Source organism: Kogia breviceps, chromosome 16 (assembly GCF_026419965.1).
Source record: "Kogia breviceps isolate mKogBre1 chromosome 16, mKogBre1 haplotype 1, whole genome shotgun sequence".
NCBI lineage: Eukaryota > Metazoa > Chordata > Mammalia > Artiodactyla > Physeteridae > Kogia > Kogia breviceps.
The window spans coordinates 77,077,386-77,098,745 of record NC_081325.1 but is presented as its reverse complement, the minus strand read 5'-3'; the positions used below and the strand labels follow the sequence as shown (position 1 = coordinate 77,098,745).

The 21,360-nt window shown below is 49.5% G+C and overlaps 1 protein-coding gene across 1 annotated transcript in view; it reads left to right on the top strand.

Annotated features, from left to right (window-relative positions):
• Positions 1-29: 29 nt before the first annotated feature.
• Positions 30-21,360, top strand: part of RAB20 (RAB20, member RAS oncogene family) — a 30,050-nt gene continuing 8,719 nt past the window's right edge. Inside the window, exon 1 of the mRNA XM_059041938.2 lies at positions 30-287. Within this exon, the coding sequence (XP_058897921.1) occupies positions 116-287 (172 nt within the window). The 5' untranslated portion in view covers positions 30-115. The remainder of the gene's footprint in view (positions 288-21,360) is intronic.

Below are 21,360 nucleotides of genomic sequence, written 5' to 3'. Positions count from 1 at the left end.
GTCTCCGCGAGTCTCGGGTCTGAGCAGCCTCGAGGCGTCCGGCTGCTGCAGCCGCACCCCGGGCGCACGGGCCAGAAGGGCGCGGGAAAAAGGGAGAGGTGCCTCCTGCCGGAAGATGAGGAAGCCCGACGGGAAGATCGTACTTTTGGGGGACATGAACGTGGGCAAGACGTCGCTGCTGCAGAGGTACATGGAGCGGCGCTTCCCGGACACGGTCAGCACGGTGGGCGGTGCCTTCTACCTGAAGCAGTGGCGCTCCTACAACATCTCCATCTGGGACACTGCAGGTGAGGGGTGAGGGGCTTCCAGCCGGAGAGAAGCGTCCCCCAGGGCAGGGGTCCCTCAGGGCCGGAGTCCCCCAGGGCAGGCGTTTCCTGCCCCACACAGGATCCGGCCCTTGCTCCACAGGTGTCCGCATCTCCGGGATCAGGCCCCTAGTCAGTGTGGGACCACGCTTGGCCCCTCTTACTTGACTCCTTTGCTGGTTGGGAAACCGTTCAGCCACTGGGTGCATCTTAGCGACAATCCAGGGCTCCAGAGAGTGCTGGTGACTTGTGTACCAGAGCACCCCAGCCCAGCCAGCTAGTGGCAACCAGAGGCATTGAAGTGCTCCCACCAACAGGATCTCAGCTGCTATCCACAACAACCTTGCTGAGGGGTGAGCAGAGCTAGTGTAAATTACCTGTCCTTACAAAAGAGAAAACAGAGGCTCTGAACTCCCTGAGGGTTTAGGCAGCAAAGTAGGAAGCAGAACTCAGGTCTCCTCCCTCAGTGCCAGGCATGTCTGCATTTTCCACTTATCAGCCGTGTGATCTAGGCTCATGTGTGTTATGGGGTTTTGAAGTGATTGTCTGTAGAAGCATTTTTAAGATGGGTAATGATTATTTTTAGTGCATGTAGTATATTTGTGTTTTTTCAAAAGTACAGTATATCAGAGGATCTTGATTCAAGCTTTCAGTGTGTAAACTCAATAATTACACTGACGTTAGAATGTTACAATAATATATTTCCTTCCCCATGAAAAAGAATAAGGTACTGCAAGTAAATAAACTGTAAATAGTATGGCCCGTTTGCAATGAGCCTGACTTTTTGAAAGCCTGAAACTTTAAGGTCTGACTTTTTAAATGTCTGCACTTAAGTTTTTTATTTGTTTTGTTTTGTTTTATTTTTGCTTGTGCCATGCGGCTTGCAGGATCTTAGTTCCCTGACCAGGGATTGAACCCTGGGCCCATGGTAGTGAAAGCACAGAGTCCTAACCACTGGACCGCCAGGGAATTCCCTAAATGTCTGCACTTAAAAAAGTGATATGTGTACTGGAAGGTCTGGTCCAGAATTTTAAAATTGCTCACTTGGGTGCACCAGTCAGCTGAAAAAACAGGATTATAACTCACCTTGTATTTAAAACTGAATTAATGAAGGCTGCTCTTGGACGTCTACCCCTCCTCCCTCCCTCCTGCTTTCTCTGCTGCCGTCTTTTTTGTTGTTATGGCTGTTAACATCTTGACTAATTTATTTGAAAACATGCTGTGAAAACGGCGTCTCCCAGGTACAAGTGTACCTTCCCTGCTCTGTTCTCCACCTCCAGGCTTCAGAGTGAGTGAAGTTCCTCTAAGATCCTTTACCTAAGCTGACCCTCCAGCACTAAGCATTCGGTAGCAACGGAACGAGGGCTGTAGAAATCAGACCACGTTAACACGATGCGTCTGCCTGTTTGGCACAAGGCTGGTCCTGAGGCTCCTTTGGTTGACTGGCTGGGCCTCACTGCTGTCCTTGGTTTATGAGAGGGTAATGCAGGGTTGGAGCTGGGGGACCCAAACCCGGAGCCCTGTGGTGGCTGCTGTTCGAAGCTGACCTTTACCACGTGGCGTGGTGTTTCTGGAACAGGAGCTGACCGTTGTGTCAGAGCAGGTGCCTTGGCATCCCAGGTATGAAGGAGCAGTGTAATGTCAAGCAACCACTTTCTTCTTCGGTGCCAAGGACATGGTGCAGCTGGATCCTTGACTGCCAGCGGATTTTGTAATAAGGCTGATGAGATGTCCTTGGTATCTTGTTGGGCTCCCGGGGGCAGTGACTCACCTCCTGGCTGTCCGGGCTGCCGCCTTCTTCCCGGAACCCTGAGTGTGGGCCTTGGGGGCCCCAGGCCCCCTCTCCACGTTGCTGACCTCCTGTGTACACACATGCAGGGGGGGCCGAGGCCCAGAGTCAGCAGTGACACGGGCCACCTCTGTGCCTGGCTCCTCAAGGACGGTGGGGTCATGTGCAGCTTGGAGGGAAAAGGCAGGTCTGAGTCTTTGCCTCTTCGGGAATCCCGGTTGGAAATGCAAAAGTTTAACTTTTAGGGGATTCTCTCTTTTTTCCTCCTTTTGCCTTGCCCTTAAACTTTCTTTATATTCCACAGTGTCTGCTAAGCTGCGTTCATTTTCATTTTTGTAACTGAGGCAGAAGGATGGGGACCCGCCAGAGGATGCAGGGTTTTGATCGCTGCTCTTGGTCACTTGGCGTGGGTGGGGTGGCAGGGTGTTGAATAACAAAAATGACAGCGAGGCGTCAGAGTAGCCCTTTGGCTCTTGGCACGGCCTTCCGGGCAACAGTGCTGCCGCCTGAAGCCCGCCGGCGGAGTGGTGAGTGGGCCAGAGCGCGGAGAGGAGATGTGCTGGGCTCTTGGGTAGTTAGCTTAGTCAGCTGGCACAGGACTGCTTCCAAGGGAGTGTGACGGTCGATGGGGCTGGAGCCGGTTCCGCCAAGTTTCTCGAGTTCTCCCAGGCTCTGCGCGTCGCCCGATTCCAAAGCCGCTTCTACGTTGGTTCACAGCAGCATTCCACTCCCAGTATGGGCCTTAGTTTCCTACTGCTGTTGTAACCAATGAGCACAAACTTCGCGGCTCCAAGAGAGATGAGATTCAGAGCACTTGGTTTCAGATCTTCCCCTTGAACGACTTCAGTGCGACGCCGGAGAGGATGCGCTGCACTTCTGGGTCCTGAAATCGCGGTTCCCGGGGGAGGGGAATGTAATTGCTCACGCCGTGAAGTTAGCGAAGAGGCCCGGGCCTCCTGTGCAGGACCGAGAGCCTCCACCCTGTGAACGGCTGTGCTGTCCTGGGGGGGGGCACCTGCGGGGCGTGGGGCGGTGCATGAGCGAAGGGGCCAGATGACACGGAGTGTCCGTCCGAGGCCCGCGAGCCCTGGTCACCCTCCTGCTCTGCGTGGAAGCCGCAGCCCCGGCCCCGCTTCTAGGCAGCTGCTCCTGGAGCCGGGGGATGGAGGGCATGCTGTGTCGGGAGTGGGCTTCGTTCGGCTTGTTAGAGGCGGCAGCGTTGAGGACCCGCCTGGAGAAGAGCCGTCTTTGCCAGGGGCCGCAGGGCCGATTCTTGACGCTTTGGACCGGCCTGCGAGGGCTGCGTGTTTAGCCTCGCGAGACTGGCGCACAGGTGGGTGGACAGCCCGTGCAAAGTGTGCACGGAGCCAGCGGGTGGAGGACTCGGGTTTTAGCCGGCTCTCTTAATTCATTAGTGCAGCTGCTGAGTGGGTTTTGAGGTCCTAATCCTGACAAGCAGCATTGGTGGGACACGGGTCGTCTAGTGGATGACCTCCCCTTTCTGCAGACCTGGTGGCTGACCTGGGCCTCACCGTTGCCCTACGTACTGTTATTGGCGCCCCGCCCACCCAGTGTTTTACAGCAGCAGAGCTGAGTGGCCGCAGCAGAGACCATAGGGCACAGAAAGACAAAAACATTCACCTTGGCCCTTTGCAGAAATAGTTTGCTGACTCCTGGTTTAGGTCACATAAAAAGGAAAGTACTTTTCTAAAAGTCTTCCTGGAGTTTTAGAAACTCCCCGAAGACTTTAGCATTTAGGCATTGAGGAGACTCCTGGTTCAGTTAAACTTGACACGCAGCTCTCGGGAGTTCTCCTGGGTGTCCACCCAGAGCTAGACTGGGGCCTGGATTTAAGATTAGCCTGGGCTCCTACTGAAAAACAGTTCTTGGAAAGAATTAAATCTTAGATTAGGTTTGGGATCTGGAAGCTAAGCCTGCAAAGCCTGTGTTGTAGGTGGTACGTGTCTTGGTAGGTGGGTCAGTGTCTCTGTGGGTGGTCCACGTCTTTGTGGGAGGCCGACCTCTTTGTGGGTGGGTCACATCTTTAGCACTACTGAAGATTTTGAGCGCGTGCCCTCTGGGGTCAAGGCATCATTTGTAGAATTCCTCTGCTTTCTTGAGCAAAAACAGTGACCTGAATATGAATGTGGGTATTAGGGTAGGTGGAAGAAAATCTACTGTCTGGGCTCAGCAGAGTGGACAGAGAGCCATTGTACTGAGAGATCTCAGAGGACAAAGGCTGCCAGGGCGCAGCTGCATGTGCTGGGAGGTCCGCCTGGAGTCTCCCTGGAGGAGGTGCTGGGAATTCTGGGGGTGGGTGGGAGGAGGTCTTTAAGGCTCACTGTTGTGGTGCGATTTGGGAGACTTTAACGAACTGAGGTCCACCACATTTGTGAACTAATACCTGCATCATGTCAATGTCTCTGGGCGATAATTCCATGCTTCCGTTGTCTTTAAATTCGCAGGAGGAATGGAAACTTTATGATTCCTAATTGAACTCCTCTCCTCTCACTTCGCTGAGACTTCACAGAACTTCCCTCTTTGTGAAAAAGAAATTTTACACACATGTACACATGTGTACATACATGAGTTTAAAGGAGTTTTTATCCTTAGAATGAGGGCTTCGTCACTGTGACGACAGACTCTCACGGCCCCTTTCCTCTTGTCCTCCTGGTACGGAGTCAGCAGGTGCCGCAGGACTGAGCCAAAGGTGCTCTTTGGAATTTGTCACACGTGCCCTGTCCTCCTCTGTTTTCACCTTTGCTTGTGGCATCGCTCTCTCCGGGACTGTCCCCTCTCCTGGAGACCCCCGACTTGAATTGTGTCCCATCTGCCCATGTCACATACTTTGTGACGCAGTCGTGGTGGGGCCAGATTTCTGCTCGCTCCAGAATGTTCTACCACGTGACCTGGTGTGCCTTGCTGTGTTCTGCCTTTTATCTGTTTGGTTCCCCGTTTGTCTTTCCTCTGACTTACAAGCTCTTGGAGGGAAGTTTGGGTTGTATTCATTTCTATGTTCGCCACAGACTAGCATTTTACTCTGCAGTATTTCCTTTTTAAGCTAAGTTTTGCTGGATGAAATCATTGAAAGCAATGGGAACGATTTGGAGTGGCTGAAGTTCGCAGTTTTACTGTCTTAATGATGTATTGACTCTGAATGATAAAATCAGTGTAAAAATGTCATTGTCTTGGGCCCTATAATGCAGCCAAAAATAGGCCAGTGTATGCCTGGTGAGGAGGTACTGGTTCCTGATGTTAATTATATGTGCCCTTGAAACAACTCTTTGGAGACGCTTCTCTCTCTTGACTTTGATATGTTACAAGAGTCTATTTAGAGATGAAGAAGAGCAGCTGGTACTTCTGCTTCTGGGAAAAGCTGGAGCGGAAGGACTTTCCCCTCCTCTTCCCACTAATTACAGCTAAAATCTTTGGGGTATTACATACAAAACAAACATAAGAAGACTCTGAAAGATGGAGAGAAGAGGTCAGACTGCCCAGGGACCTCGGGATCCCAAGAGTGACCCAGCGGTGAGCTCCCTGGGTTTTCTTTATACCTCATGTATCCCAGACTTGGAGCTCAAGAAGCCAGAAATTTAGAGATGCCAAAGGCTACAGACAAAACAAGACCAGAAAGGCTACTCTCTCACCAGAGAACCAAGAAAGAGGTTGCACAGTAAGATAGAAACCTTTTAGACATTAACTGCTGTACTCTAGCCAAAACACAGGAAAAGCTGGACCCACACCCATCCAGAAGGCCTTGCAGGAACCGGGGCTTCCCCCCTGCCTGGGGTAATGAAGCACCCCAACTCCCCCACTGGGGGGTGTTGGAGAAGGCCTGCTAGGGAGGTGGGCTCTCATGTCCGGCAGGTGGTAACAAGCCCCCCTCTGCCCCACTTCATGGTGCCATGGGAGGCTACGTGGGAAACTTGGACGTTTGCCAGAGAAGAGGCAGTGCCTGCCTGGCCCCTCAGCTCATGCCGAGTTGATGTCAGAGGGAACCAGCTAAAATGCAAGGTTTAAGTAAGACCCAGAGTCTCATAACTCAGTATGAAAATGTCCAGGTTTCAGTCAGAAATCACTCATCGTACGAGAACCAGGAAGATCTCAAACTGAATCCAGAAAGACAATGAATAGATGCCAGCACCAAGATGGCAGAGATGTCAGAGTTTTCCGACCAAGTCTTCAAAGCCGCCATGTGCAAGAATGCTTCAGTGAGCAATTGTGGTCGCACTAAACAAATGAGAAAAAATAGAGAGGCTCAGAAAAATAGATCAAAAGAAGACCTCATGGAAATTTCTGAGCTGGAAAAATACAACCAAAGTAAAAGACTTGGTGGATGGACTCAGTGAGGGAATGGAGGAGAGAGAGGAAGGAAACCAGGAACTGGAAGATAGAACCATCAGTTTACCTGATCTGAAATAAAGAGAGAAAATAGAATGAAAATGAACAGAGCCGCAGGGACCTGTGAATAAAATACCTAACATTGTGTCATTGGGGTCCTGGAAGGAGAGGAGAGAGAGTGGGGCTGAAAAGGAAGAGCAGAAATAATGCCTGAAAACTTTCCAAATCTGGCAACATAAACCTGAAGATTCTGGAAACTGAGAGAATCACAAACAGGATAAACCCAAAGAAACCCAAACTCCAAAAGCTAAAGACAAGGAAAACATCTTGAAAGCAGTCAAAGGAGGAAAAAAGATTATAATGACAGCAGATAACTCATCAGAAACCATGGCGGCCAGAAGGAAGTGGCACGGTACTTTCCAAGTGCCGAAAACAAAGATGAAGACTATTGATTTATTAAAAAAAATTTTTATAGAAGTATAGTTGATTTACAATGTTGTGTTAATTTCTTCTGTACAGCAAAGTGACTCAGTTACACACACACATATATATATTTTTCTCATATTCTTTTCCATTATGGTTTGTCACAGAATGCTGAATATAGTTCCATGTGCTATAGGGACCTTGTTGTATATATTTTTCATATTCTTTTCCATTATGGTTTGTCACAGAATGCTGAATATAGTTCCATGTGCTATAGGGACCTTGTTGCTTATCCATCCTATTTATAACAGTTTGCCTCTGCTAATCCCAAACTCCCAATCCTTCCCTCTCCACCCCTCCTCCCCCTTGGCAACCACAAGTCTGTTCTCTACGTCTGTGAGTCTGTTTCTGTTTTGTAAATATGTTGATTTGTATCATACTTTAGATTTCACATATAAGCGATATCATATGGTATTTTTTTTTTTTTTTTTTTTTTGCGGTATGCGGGCCTCTCACTGCTGTGGCCTCTCCCGTTGCAGAGCACAGGCTCCGGACGCACAGGCCTAGCGGCCATGGCTCACGGGCCCAGCCGCTCCGCGGCACGTGGGATCTTCCCGGACCGGGGCACGAACCCGTGTCTCCTGCATCGGCAGGCGGATTCTCAACCACTGCGCCACCAGGGAAGCCCATATCATATGGTATTTGTCTTTCTCTTTCTGACTTACTTTGCTTAGTATGATAATCTCTAGATCCATCCATATTGCTGCAAATGGCATTATTTCATTCTTTTTGATGGTTGAGTAGTATTCCATTGTATATATGTACCGCATCTTCTTTATCCATTCATCTGTTGATGGACATTTAGGTTGTTTACATGTCTTGGCTATTGTGAATAGTGCTGCTGTGAACATAGGGTGTGCATGTATGTTTTGAATTATAGTTATGTCTGGGTATAAGGACTATTGATTTATAATTCTTGTTCATCTTCGGTTCCAAAAAATGATTCTGGAAAGACGTGCTTCTGTTATATATGCCACAACCTTGACTCAGAACTTTTCACCTGTTCTGTTCTTTAAATGACAGTATAATGCTATTTAACGTGCAATTTCACGTTTAATGTGCTATCTAGGTAAACCTTGGAGTTTTTCCTCCCACATGAATTTTAAAAGCTTTTGGCTTTGTAGCTTAAAAATTCACAAGTTTTGCCTATATCATAGTTTTTGGGTTTCGGTAGATTATCTTGGTTTGTTTTAAGTAAGGTCTATTGATTGTTTGCACATAAGCAGTAAAATTCACCCTAATTTTTTAGTTATAGGAGTTTTGATAAACACATACAGTTGTGTAACACAAGCACAACCAAAATACAAACCATTTCCATCATTTAAAACAAATCCCTGGTCTCTCTGAGTCACCTCCTCTACTTAGCCCAGCCCTCGGTAACATTGATCTGTTTTCTGTCCCTATAGCTGTCTTGTCTTTTCTTTTTTAAATATTTATTTATTTACTATTTATTTTATTTATTTTGGCTGTTCTGGGTCTTAGTTGCAGCACTCGGGCTTCTTCGTTGCGGCGTGCATGTGGGATCCTGTTCCCTGACCAGGGATCGAACCCAGGCCCCCTGCATTGGGGGCGCCGAGTCGTACCTGCTGGACCACCAGGGAAGTCCCTTTAGTTGTCTTTTCTAGGATCATACAGGATGGAGCATCGTGAGTCTGACTTCTTTTGCTTAATGCGTTTGAGATCCATCTGTGTTGTTCAGTCCTGTTAATTGTTGAGTAACGTTCCACTGTGTGGATGTACCATCGCTGGTTATCCACCTACCAGTCGAAGGGTATTTGGGTTGTTTCAGTTTCGGGTGATTATGAAGAAAGTCACTGTAAGCATTCACATAGAGGTTTTTGTATGAACGTAAATTTTCACCTCTTGGGTAAACCACCTATAGGAGGAGGATGTTTGGGTTTTGTAGTCAGTGTATGTTGAACATCAAGCTGACCCAACACCATTTATTTTAGCTTACATTTGTCGAGATACTTACATTTCCATGTACAGACTTGGGAGATATTCTGTGTAGCGAACTAGTTAGTTAGCTCTTAAATGCTTATGAAGAGAACGGTCTGTTTCTTGTTTTTCTTAGCTGACTTTATGCACACACATGTGGATAATTTGGCAATGAAAATTTTGTTGATTTCTCTGCCAGTGTCACAGAAGTGTTGCTGGAAAGGCAGGGCGCTTGGAGAGAGGATCTGGGAAGAAAAGACCCAGATGATAAGCTTTTAGCCTTGGCCATAAAACAGACAAATTTAATGGCTCACTCTGTCTCCTCAGCAGCGTCCTTCGGAAAGAAGTTCACGCGTGGAGCCTGGTGACAGCTGCCTCGGCCACTTACCCCCTTGTTTTCACCCAGCCTTCAAAACCAGCTCTTCTCTGAGATCTGCCTTCCTGCTCAGCCCAAGCCGAACCCAACCCCACACTAGTATTTCTGTTCCAAGAGAAGGCCAAGCTGAGAGTGTATCTCCTGCAAAGCATTTCATAAACAGTGGTTGATCTGTTCTTTGGACCAGGAGGAAGTGGGTGTGAACTGGTGGCTTCCCTCACGCTGGCCTGGCCTCTGTGGGCTGGTCTCAGGTCTCTGAAATAGCTTAGCTGCCCACTGCCCAGTTTCCCATTCTTTTGTCTCAAATAGCCTTGGACCTATGAGCAAAGTAAGGCTTAGCTTTGACCTCTCTGGGTTTGCTTGCAGCAAAGATGAGACCAGTCGGACCACTGTAGGAGCATATCCTTCAGCTCTGGAGACTCTTCATTGCCGAGCCCAGCAGGTGTCGGTAAACTCGGCATATCCGTTGCAGGTACCCACGTCGCAGGGACACACAGAGTCTGGTGTGATCCGGTAAAAGTAGAACAGGATTTAAGATCCATCTTTTCAGCCTCTTTCTCTTTCAGATGAGGAGACAGCCATAGGAAGTTATTTGTCCAATGTCCGAGGACCGGTTGGTGCAGAAAAGGGGCTGTGGAGCTAATAGGGACCTGCCACTCCTTAACCAAAGTCTTTACACTGTTTACACCTTATTTCATGCCGCCTTTCCCTCTGTCATGGACGCTTCTTTTAATTTTAGGGGCCCCTGTGCTTTAAGATCCTCCCCTGCTGCAGTCTTCTCAGAAATCAGGGTGGTGTCCTAAGGAAAGCTGGCTTTGGAAGTGTTTTCTGAGGGCGTCCAGTTGCTGACTCACGGCCCCTTCCTTCCTGGGGCTCCTGCCTGTGTGAATAGCAGGGATTACCTTGGCTTCAGGGGTGTGCCAGGCACCTGCTGAGTGCTTTGGGGGCCTTGTCTCTTATTTCCTACAACTACGTCACGCAGCTGGTATTTTTATCACCTCCGTTTTGCAAGCCAGGAAGCTAAGGCCCAGGTCACGCTGGGTGCTGGGGAGCCCGGATGGGAGGCCGGGCGTTTAGTGGGTTCCTTTCCGCTCTCCCCACCACTGCGTGGGCGCCCAGGCACTGAACTTCAGTGCCCCCCGTATGCAGAGTGCCCCCCCCACGACGCTGCCCTGGGACGCCATCCACGGAGGCCAGGGTGAGATGCAGACTGGCCCCCTCACGCCTGGGTAGCACCCACACAGAGAAGAACGAGTGAAACAGCACAGCAGGCACCGACAAGAAGAGGATGAGGCCTACTACCCTCGCCCCCATGCCCTCGTGAGCACGGGCTGGGCCCGTGACGGAACGGTGGATAGTGTTAGAAGGCCACTGACTGGCGTTTACATGTACAACTTTTGATTTCAGTGGCCTACGTTAGAAGTTTCGATTTCCGGTTTGGCTATGATTTCTCATCGCGCTTTTTGAAAGAGGTTGTGGGGCTGGGACCTCGCTTTTTTTCCTGGGTTCATGATATTTATTTGGTTCCCCATTGTTGAAGGGCCACTTGTATTTCCACAAATGCCTGAACCCAGGCATCAGAAGCGTTTCTGGGGGCTTCCCTGGTGGCACAGTTGGTTAAGAATCCGCCTGCCAGTGCAGGGGACACGGGTTCGAGCCCTGGTCCGGGAAGATCCCACATGCCGCGGGGCAGCTAAGCCCATGCGCCACAGCTACTGAGCCCGCGCATCACAACTGCTGAAGCCCGTGCGCCTAGAGCCCGTGCTCCACAACAAGAGAAGCCACCGCAGTGAGAAGCCCGTGCACCACAACGAAGAGTAGCCCCCGCTCGCCGCAACTAGAGAAAGACCGCGCGCAGCAGCAAAGACCCAACGCAGCCAAAAATAAATAAATAAATAAATTAAAAAAAAAAAAAAGCCCTTCTGTCTTGGAGAACAGGCCTGGCGGAGGAAAGTGGCCCCAGACCTGTGGTGTGTAGGTGCCCCCGCTGTGTCTGGGGGCCAGGCCACTCATGGGGTAGACTGAGAGCCCTCGGTTTTGCCAGTGCTGGTGGGGAAAAGAATGTTTTGTGAGGTTTTTTTGGTGGAGTAACAAAAGGCCTTTTCTGTCTCAGATGCTCCCGTGTTTATCAGTAAAGCTAGTGCTTTCGGAGGGCGTGGCTGTCAGGAGGGAGGGGTGAAGGCTGGGGGCTGCAGGCAGGAGCAGGGAGGGTGGCCAGCCTCCGCGGCCCAGGCCTCCCCGGTCCACCCCAGCCTGCCGTCCCGGGACATTTCTTCTGTCCCCGTGATTCAGCTGCAGTTGTGTTTGTCATTTGATAGGAGCTGTAGTGGCTGCTTGTCACCCACACTGTGAGAACTCAGGGGAGGCGTTGGAAGTTTTTGCCTGTTTCGAGGCTGCTTTCAGGAGCTTCCCCAGGAGCGGCTGTGTTGGGTGCGTCTGACAGACAGACTCTCCGAGAATTGTTCTCTTAGCCCACTTTGTGGCCTTGTTCTGTCTCCTCAAACAAGCAGAACAAATATATTACTGGGAACGTGCAAAACATGGGGAAGTTGCTGTAAGTTTGCGTTTTCCTTTATTTCTGAAAATTAGAGAAGCACTTATTATTTTTTAAAGTAGTTCAGAACTGTTTTCTTTTTTTAAAAATAGATTTTATTTATTTATTTTTGGCTGCGTTGGGTCTTCGTTGAGGTGCGCGGGCTTCTCATTGCGGTGGCTTCTCTTGTTGTGGAGCACGGGCTCTAGGTGCGCGGGCTTCAGTAGTTGTGGCTCATGGGCTCAGTAGTTGTGGCTCACGGGCTCTAGGGCACAGGCTCAGGAGTTGTGGTGCACGGGCTTTGTTGCTCCGCGGCATGTGGGATCTTCCCGGACCAGGGCTTGAACCCACGTCCCTTGCCTTGGCAGGCAGATTTGTAACCATGGCACCAGCAGGGAAGCCCTAGAGGCACGCTTATTATACATTGTGGTCAAATGATCAATAAATGAATGTTAAATTGTTAGAATCTTATCAAAAATCCTCAGCCATGAAAATTTGCAAATAAGACATTTTCTTGAAAGACTCCTGGCCTAAGTAGAATTAAATAAGTAATGAAGTATAGCTCTTGAAGGTGGTTTTATGTGATGCTGGTACCAGTACATCAAATAATACTCAACTATTAGAATTATGGTATTATCTATTATTCTGCCTTGGATTAAAAACCTTTAAAAAACATTTGTTGGCTCAGATAACACAAAGTTCACAACACTAATTTGAAAAGATACATGAACCTCAATGTTCATTGCAGCTCTATTTACAATAGCAAAGACATGGAAGCAACCTAAATGTCCATCAACAGATGAATGGATAAAGAAGATGTGGTATAAATACACAATGGAGGGCTTCCCTGGTGGCGCAGTGGTTGAGAATCCGCCTGCCGATGCAGGGGACGCGGGTTCGTGCCCCGGTCTGGGAGGATCCCACATGCCGCGGAGCGGCTGGGCCCGTGAGCCATGGCCCCTGGGCCTGCGCGTCCGGAGCCTGTGCTCCGCAACGGGAGAGGCCACAACAGTGAGAGGCCCGCATACCACAAATAAATAAATAAAAATTAAAAAAAAAAAATACACAATGGAATACCATCTGCCATAAAAATGAATGAAAGTTTGCCATTTGCAGCAACATGGGTGGATTTGGAAGGTATTATGCTAAGTGAAATAAGTCAGAGAAAGGCAAATACCGCATGATATCACTTATATGTGGAATGTAAAAGATACAAGTAACTAGTGAATATAACAAAAAAGAAGCATACTTGGATAGAGAGAACAAACTAGAGGTTACCAGTGGGAAGAGGAAACGGGGAGGGGCAAGATAGAAGTGGATGATTAAGAGACACAAACGGTCAGGTATAAAACAAGCTACAAGGATATACTGTGCAGCACAGGGGCTGTAGCCAGTATTTTAAAAGAACTCTAAATGGGGTATAATCTTTAAAAATTGTGAATCATTACATTGTACACCTATAACTTATATAACATTGTATATGAACTATACTTCAATTAAAAAAATAGAATAAAATAGCAAAAGGAAAACAGAACACAGTGCTCTAACTACAGTTGCCCAGCTCATGGGCTCCTGTTTATTTTTGTATCCTGCTGATCTATTTCCCTGTTTGTTTTTGAAAGTTCTGAATTTTATTATTAACGGCCGTACAGGCATCAAGAGTTCTTGTAGTAGCTGGGCATTTACACCTCACAGAAGAAGCTCTTTTTCCCCAGGTTACACCTGAAATGCTGACCTGTATTTGAAAGTGAATGTTCAGATGGGGAGAAATAAATTGCAGGGCATGTTTGTAATACTGTTGATGGAGGCTGATGAGCACAGTCCTTCAAGCACAAAATCACAAAATCAGCCATCGTCTCTGCAACTTCCCCGAGACGAGCCTGCAGCACAGATTTTGGCCAAATAATAGCTGCTGCTTGGTAGCACTGAATGCCAGGGCTGATCTCGACTCTGTGTGTATTTTAACTTCTGTAACCCTCACAGGACACAGGAGGCGACCTGGCAGGGTTACGCAAAGCCCGGAAGTGGCTGTGCCGGGATCTGAGCTGGGCGAAGTGCCAGGGGTTTATGCTCTTGATCAGCAAGCCAGCCCTTCACGGAAGTGATGTCTGCCCGAGAAAGAGCGAGCCCAGGAGGGACGCTGTGGGCACGGCGCACAGCCTCGTGTGCACACACCCGACGAGACGAGCGTGGATCACGGCGCACTCTGCCTAGCGCCCTTGAGCCGCAGAAACACCGAAGCACCTGAAGGCGGTGGGTCCCAAAGAGGTCCGCCTTGGGCTGGCTGTGTCGTAGCAGCAAGAATGCCCGTCCGTGTAGAGGCTGTCTGCGCTGTGTCTTCGTGTCGGAGATGAGCTCACGTAGCTGGGGCAGCTAAGTCGGGGTACCTTCTCTTCCCCGAGCTTATGTGCCGTCCCTGAAGACCTGGACGGAGGGGTGCCCGGGATGCTCTGGCGGCCAGGTGGGCCTGCGGCCTCGTTTGGTGGCAGTGCCGGTTTCTGAGGCGCCTGAGTCCTGGAGAAGGAAGGATGCCTTCCGTGCCCTGGGGTCCGAGGGCTCGCCCTGCCCCGTTGGTGGCTGCAAGTCACTGTGTCCTCAGTACGAGCGGGCGTTTCCGCTCAGAAACGGAAAGCTGGCGTGTGACTTGCGTCCTTTGGAAAGCTGTCGTCTCATGGTATTTCTCGAAGTGACAATGTCACCTAAACAGATTCCGAGAAGCCACCCGAGTCTTGCACTGCATCTGGAATCAGCAGGTTCTTATTTTTAGTGTAATCCATTGGGGCACTTTTTCATGAAGATATCATCCTTTTTGTCTCGAAGCGTACATTACTTTGTCTTAAGATTGTAGTAAGAAGCCTTATTTACAGGGTTAATTATGAGGCTTAAACAAGACGGTAGATGTGAACGGGCCTTGCATGGCCCCTAGACTGTTAGTAATAGGTGTTTTCTTTTTTCCTGGCACATAACAGGTGTCCTCAACTTTTGTAAAGGGGGATAAGGACTAAACAGCAGGACTCTTCCTGGGCCCGTCCCATGGATCTTCTGTGACTTGCTAAGACTTAGATTTATTGACAGTGTGATTTGGGTTGGACAGTGGATTTTCACGTATTTTGCAATTTGCTTAGTTCCACTTTCCAGCTGAAGATTCGGTGATCGACTGTCTTTCCACGGAGTCCGACTGTCAAATAGGAGGTGGAACGCAGAAGTAAATGGGTAACATTGTTTCCAAAGTGGAGTACCGTCACCCTTACCTGCGTAAAGCTGAAGAAGGCTAGATATGAAAAGGCTTTCCCTCAGTACTAAAGGGCACATTTTGCAGTCCCTCACGGGGCCCTTTCCTCACCTTGCTTTGCGCTTCGCTCTGGGGGGGTGGGGATTTCATTTTCCCCCTTGGTTGACCCTCGTTTTCTGTGCTCGACCAGCCCTAGGGAGCCCTGGGTGGCGCCTCGGGCCCTGTCTCAGCCCAGTGGCCTCCGGGTCCCTTCTGGTTTCAGGTCTGGCCTGTATGGAGTGAGCAGTTTGGACCCATCCACTCATCTCTTCTGTCTCCACTTTGAGCACCTCCCCAGAATTGGGCAGTTGGGGGGATAGCGGCGAACAAGGCAGCTGGCCTTTCGTCCTGGGGTTAAGTCTGTTGAGAGGTTGGCATTGGACAACCAGCCTGTGTGATTAGTGCTGTGAAGGAGGGGTGTGGGTGACAGGAGGGCGTTATTAGGGACCGGGTTAGATTTGAGGGGGTGTGGTGGTCACTCTTCTTTGCGGAAAAAGCAGTTCGCCTCCGTTTGCACAAGACTTGATCATTCCTGTGCTGCTCTCCACGTGTTCCTGTTTTCCTCCGTGAACCCAGGGTTCCTGCATCTGTGCCCTGTGGACACCTGTGCCCTCTTGACATCTTTGAGCTGCTTGTGACATCGGTCGGGCTCCCTCATTAAATGAGATCCCGAGACCTTTAGCATGTATTAATTTTTTGCATCTGTGGGAGAGTCATGATTTTGCCCTTTCTTGAAAATCGTCTTTTAACACGTGTCGGGCTGGAATTGCTTTAAAAATGCTTGCCCAGGGCTTCCCTGGTGGCGCAGTGGTTGAGAGTCCGCCTGCCGATGCAGGGGACGCGGGTTCGTGCCCCGGTCCGGGAAGATCCCACGTGACGCGGAGCGGCTGCGCCCGTGAGCCGTGACCGCTGCGCCTGCGCGTCCGGAGCCTGTGCCCCGCGACGGGAGAGGCCATGACAGTGAGAGGCCCGCGTACCGCAAAAAAAGAAAAAAAAAGTGGGACTTCCGTGGTGGCGCAGCGGTTGAGAGTCCGCCTGCCGATGCAGGGGACACGGGTTCGTGCCCCAGTCCGGGAGGATCTCACATGCTGCGGAGCTGCTGGGCCCGTGAGCCATGGCCGCGGAGCCTGGGCGTCTGGAGCCTGTGCTCCGCAACGGGAGAGGCCACAACAGCGGGAGGCCCGCGTACCACCCCCCCAACACACACACCAAAAAAAAAAAAAAAAAATGCTTGCCCAGATCTCATTCTTGTCCTAACAGAATTCGGAGGCCCTCCACCACCATTAAAACCGATCGTCTGGCATTTCCTTACCCAGGTATTCATGCCGCTGTGGGGGTTATGAGCTGCTTACGTCCTGCGGGTCTTTGAGCAGCTGTGTGGCTGCTCTGGGCCTCTGCCTCAAGATCCGTACAGCTGTGCCGCTAATGGTGGGGAGGACGAGGGGCATTAGGTGTGCATGTGCTGTGAATGTAGGTGTACACGTGCGTGTGTGCGTCATACATGTGTGTGCATGTAGGTATACACGTGCTTGTGTGCATGTGTGTACTGTAGGTATATGTGTGTGTGCATGTGTGCACATAGGTATATGTATGCGTGTGTGTCTGCATGTGTTGTACACGTGCGTGCGCGTGCATGTAGGTATACACGTGCACGTGTGCGTGTGTGTGCACGTGTGCACGTGTTGTACACGTCTGTGTGCGCGCGTGTGTGCATGCCTGTCTAGCTTGACACTGCCTGGCGCTCGGAGTGACACTGCAGCCAGGCTGGGCTCTGTGCCGACCTGAAGGGAGCAGGAGCTGACTCGGTTAGAGGAACGGGATTCAGCTGACTCAAGGAAACTGGTGAGGACGCCATCCCAGGGAGCCAGGGGGCCAGGGGGCCAGGGGAGAGCAGTTCTTCCCTTCTGCCTGGCCGCTTGTCCTGAAATAGGACAAGTCCACGGGAATGGAGGACGTTTTCAACGCTTTCTGAGTTTCTGTCGCGACGGGAGCCCTCCCGTGAGGCCCTTGCCTCCGGGGTAGCCGTGAGTGGTGTGGTCTCACATCAGGGTGCCGTGTGTGGCTTGTTTGAAACAATCCTGGGCTGCGTGAGGATACGTTGCTCCCTCTTTTTAAAGCCTGTTGACCTACTGTTCACTTAGCCGGGCCCCCTTTCTATAGCGATTGCGAAAGCACATTCCGAACCTAATTGATTTCCAGCCCGATTAACTCTGGTTAGTTACCGTGTGACCCGCAGGTCCTGGCAGCTCGAGTGTCGCCTGGCAGTGTCGGCGCCCTTCAGCTTCCCCGGTTGAGCAGCTGCTCCGTCTGTCGCTGTGCCTGGGCGCCGAGCACCGGGGAGGGGGTGGCAGAGGGGGCCCCGCCGACGCGGCACGCGCAGGGCTGGGCTGCGGGGTTGGTCGTGTTAACACTGCACGCGTCTTGGGGTGATGAGAGCCGCCCGGGACTGCTCCATGGTTGCCGTCACCCTGCCCCGCTCCTTGTGGGAGCCCCGGGGGGGGCGGGGAGCAGCCGCAGAATCCAGGCCCCGCCCAGACCTTCCCAATGCGAACCTGCATTTTAACCACATCGCTAGGTGATTCAAGGTCCGGGTCATGAGGCTGGGCTTGCTGCAGCCACGGGCAGACGAGCTGTGAGTGTCCAGAAGAGCAAGGCTCAGGCCACTGGCGCGCTTGCTGGCGCTGTGTCTTTACGTGCAGTTCTACCGCCTGTCCGTCATCTCCCTTCTACCTCTCTATCGCCTGCCTCCTATATCTATTTTTAAACATAGGGAATCTTTTTGGTGGTAAAATGCACATAATACTCAGCGTTTTACTCATTTTTAAGCGTGCAGCTTGCTGGTGTTAAGCACGTTCCACTGTCTCCACTATCACATCTCCAGGACTTTTTCACCTTCCAACTGAAGCTCCAACCCCATTAAACACAAAACCCACCCCCCTCCCTCCAGCCCCTGGGAACCCCGTTTTTGCTTTCTATCTCTGTGAATTTGACTATTCTAGGCAATTATTTAAAATGTTTACTTGTACGTATAGCATAATATCGTTATATTTAAATATGGTAGACTAAGTTCAGACAAAATACTTTGATGGGATTGATTTGAAAGGGTTTTTGCACTGCTAAATTGATACAGTTATATCTAAGTACCTAAATCATCCCCAGAAGGTGTTTCTGATTTTACAATGTGTGTCTATGGAATATGTACTTTCTAGGGAATTTCATTAGAACACACCCAATCTGTTAAGCAAGAGGTAACTAGACATTGTAAACATATGTAAAATCCTTTGTTTCCTTAGGACTGTTCAGAAAAGGTTTAATATACTTCCCTTGGGCTAGAATTACAGTGCTCCCCGCTTATCCTTGGGGGATGCAGTCCAAGACCCCCGGGGGATGCCTGAAACTGTGGATGGTACCAAGGCCTATACATGTTATATTTTTCTTAATACATACATACGTATGATAAAGTTTGATTTATAAATTAGGCACAGTAAGAGATGAACAACAATAACTAAAAATAAAGTAGAACAATTATAACAATTCCCTGTAATGAAACAGCACACAATTCAAAACATGAATTGCCTATTTCTGAAATTTTCCACTTAATATTTTTGGACTGTGGTTGACCAAGTGTCATCTGAAACCTTGGAAAGTGAAACCTCAGACAAGGGAGGTGATTGTAACAGGAAAACATTTGTTCTCTGCTGTGTATTTCTCAGAAGACTTTATATTATGCGGAAGAAGACAGAAACATTCTGTTAGAAATAACTGGGGTATTTACTGAGTGAGGTACTCCAGATAAGAAGCCAATCTAGATAACTTAATATTTTGAGAAAACCCTTTATAGTTAAAGAGTTTTCTTAACATGGTATTTGCAGTTCAGTCTTGTCTTTGAAACAAGTTAAAACTTGCTTCAAAAAATCTGAAATGATTTTAGTTTCCTGCTTTTAATAAGTAGAGAATTTCACAAATAATTGACTTTTCCTTGGATAATCTCATTTTTTAAAAACCCCACGTTTGTTTATTTATTTATTTTTGGCTGTGTTGGGTCTTCGTTTCTGTGCGAGGGCTTTCTCTAGTTGCGGCGAGCGGGGGCCACTCTTTATCGCAGTGCACCGGCCTCTCACTATCACGGCCTCTCTTGTTGCGGAGCACAGGCTCCAGACGCGCAGGCTCAGTAGTTGTGGCTCACCGGCCCAGTTGCTCCGCGGCATGTGGGATCTTCCCAGACCAGGGCTCGAACCTGTGTCCCCTGCATTGGCAGGCAGATTCTCAACCACTGCGCCACCAGGGAAGCCCCTGATAATCTCATTTTAAAAAGTAATTCTCACAGGACAACAGAGTATCTGTTGAAGGTAAAGGATATTGGATTTAATATCTTGGTATGTGAGAGTTTTTGTTTTTTAAAGTTAAATCTGTTACATAAGTGTATTTTCTTTGGATTTGCCTTTTTTCTTAATACTAGAGTGTTAAAGAAGGTCCCTTTATTTGAATTATTTGGTCTTGTTATTGAATTATTTTTAGTAAATCCATGTCTGAAAAGAGTGAAGCAATTTGAGAATTAAATTCCAGTTATAGTTACATGACCTTGAGAATTATTTCATAAAGCCCTGTCAGTGAGTCACAGGCAAGGGATTAACTTTTGTGCAGGTAATTATTTGGGTGGTTCGTATGGCATATGATGTATTCTTGGTTTTTGTTCAGCCTTCAAATTGCCAAACAGAAACGACAGAGGTGACACGTATGCTGATTTGGGTAAATGTCATTGGATATGTATTGAAATGTGAAAATAAATCCGTTTTTCTGAAACACTTCCTCTTCCCCATATGTTGCCATTTCTTTAGTTGGAAATCATTTGGGGTTTGGGTTCCTTTACTTACAGAAGGAAAAAAAGTCTCATTTTACAGGCGTGGGTCAGAATGACCGTCCTTAAATAGTTGCCGACTGATCTGGTAGTCAAGTCCCACAAAGCTGTTTCTCATTTCGTTACTAGTGTAAGCCCATGGGCTTCCTAGACTCAAAGAATAATCATTGTCCTTTGTGTCATGCAGCACGGCTATGTTTAGAATGCCTTTTAATGGTCACAGACGATTAAGAACAAAATTAAAGGACCTATAAATGCAAGCAACTAAGTTGGGTTATTGGATTTAAAATAATAGTTTGGGCTTCCCTGGTGGCGCAGTGGCTGAGAGTCCGCCTGCCGATGCAGGGGACGCGGGTTCGTGCCCCGGTCCGGGAGGATCCCACGTGCCGCGGAGCGGCTGGGCCCGTGAGCCGTGGCCGCCGAGCCTGCGCGTCCGGAGCCTGTGCCCCGCGACGGGAGAGGCCACAACAGTGAGAGGCCCGCGTACCACAAAAAAAAAAAAAGTAATAATAATAATAATAGTTTATCTTTAAAGTGTTATCTAATCACTGCCTTTGACGGTGTCATTCATTCATCTGTGTTGAAATTTTAGTTCTTCCTTCTGGCAGAAAAGATACCCCAGTAATATTGTGGGGTAGGATTTTTTTCCTTCTCAACTTCTCGACTTTCATCTCCAGCTGGTGGCTGTTGGATGGGTCTCTGCCTGCATGGAGTTTTTCTGAGGTTCCTGTAGGTGACCCTCAGGCAGGCAAGTGGGCAGGGCCTGCTCCCCGGGTGGTTCCGCCCGGTGGCTGAGGCCAAGCTTTAAGCCCGTGTAGATGGGATGGTGCCGGGCAGCCTCCAGCCACGTCTCAGCGTTACTGTCACCATCTGAGAAGAAGCCCTCAGGGCGTCCACACCCTGTGCGGCGTGCTTCTACCGGAGGACTCCTGCTCTTCGCTCGCTGTAGGTGCTTATCTTGCCTTTGGGGGTTTGCTCAGTTTCTGATGAGAGAGCTATTGCAGAAGGCATCCCACTGCTGTTTCTTCTAGACTTCGAAATACCGCCATTCTTTTTCGAGCCCGGTTTTGTCCCGCTAACCCTTCTCGGAGTAGGACTTGATCTGACAGTGCAGCCTTGCACTCAGGACCTGGACCCTGGACCCTGGAGCCGGTGGCCAGGGTTCAGGATCCGCCTCTGCCACGTGCCACCCGTGTGCCCCTGGCCTTTGTGCTCCTCTGCCAGCGTTTGCATCAGGCCTGGGGGTGGACATGAGGCCACAGTCCCCGCCAGGGCATGGGAGGGAGAAAACGGCCATGCATGTAAAGGGCTTGGACGCAGTGAGTGCTGTAGAGGGGTTAGCTCTTGGGGAAGTTAAGCACATGCAGTGCACTCGCTGTAAGAGCCAGAATAGCTCCTGGTTCTGTCCTGTCTGCCTGACGAGGTCCCTCCACGTGGACATCGTTCTTGTTCGATTCAGGACTTTC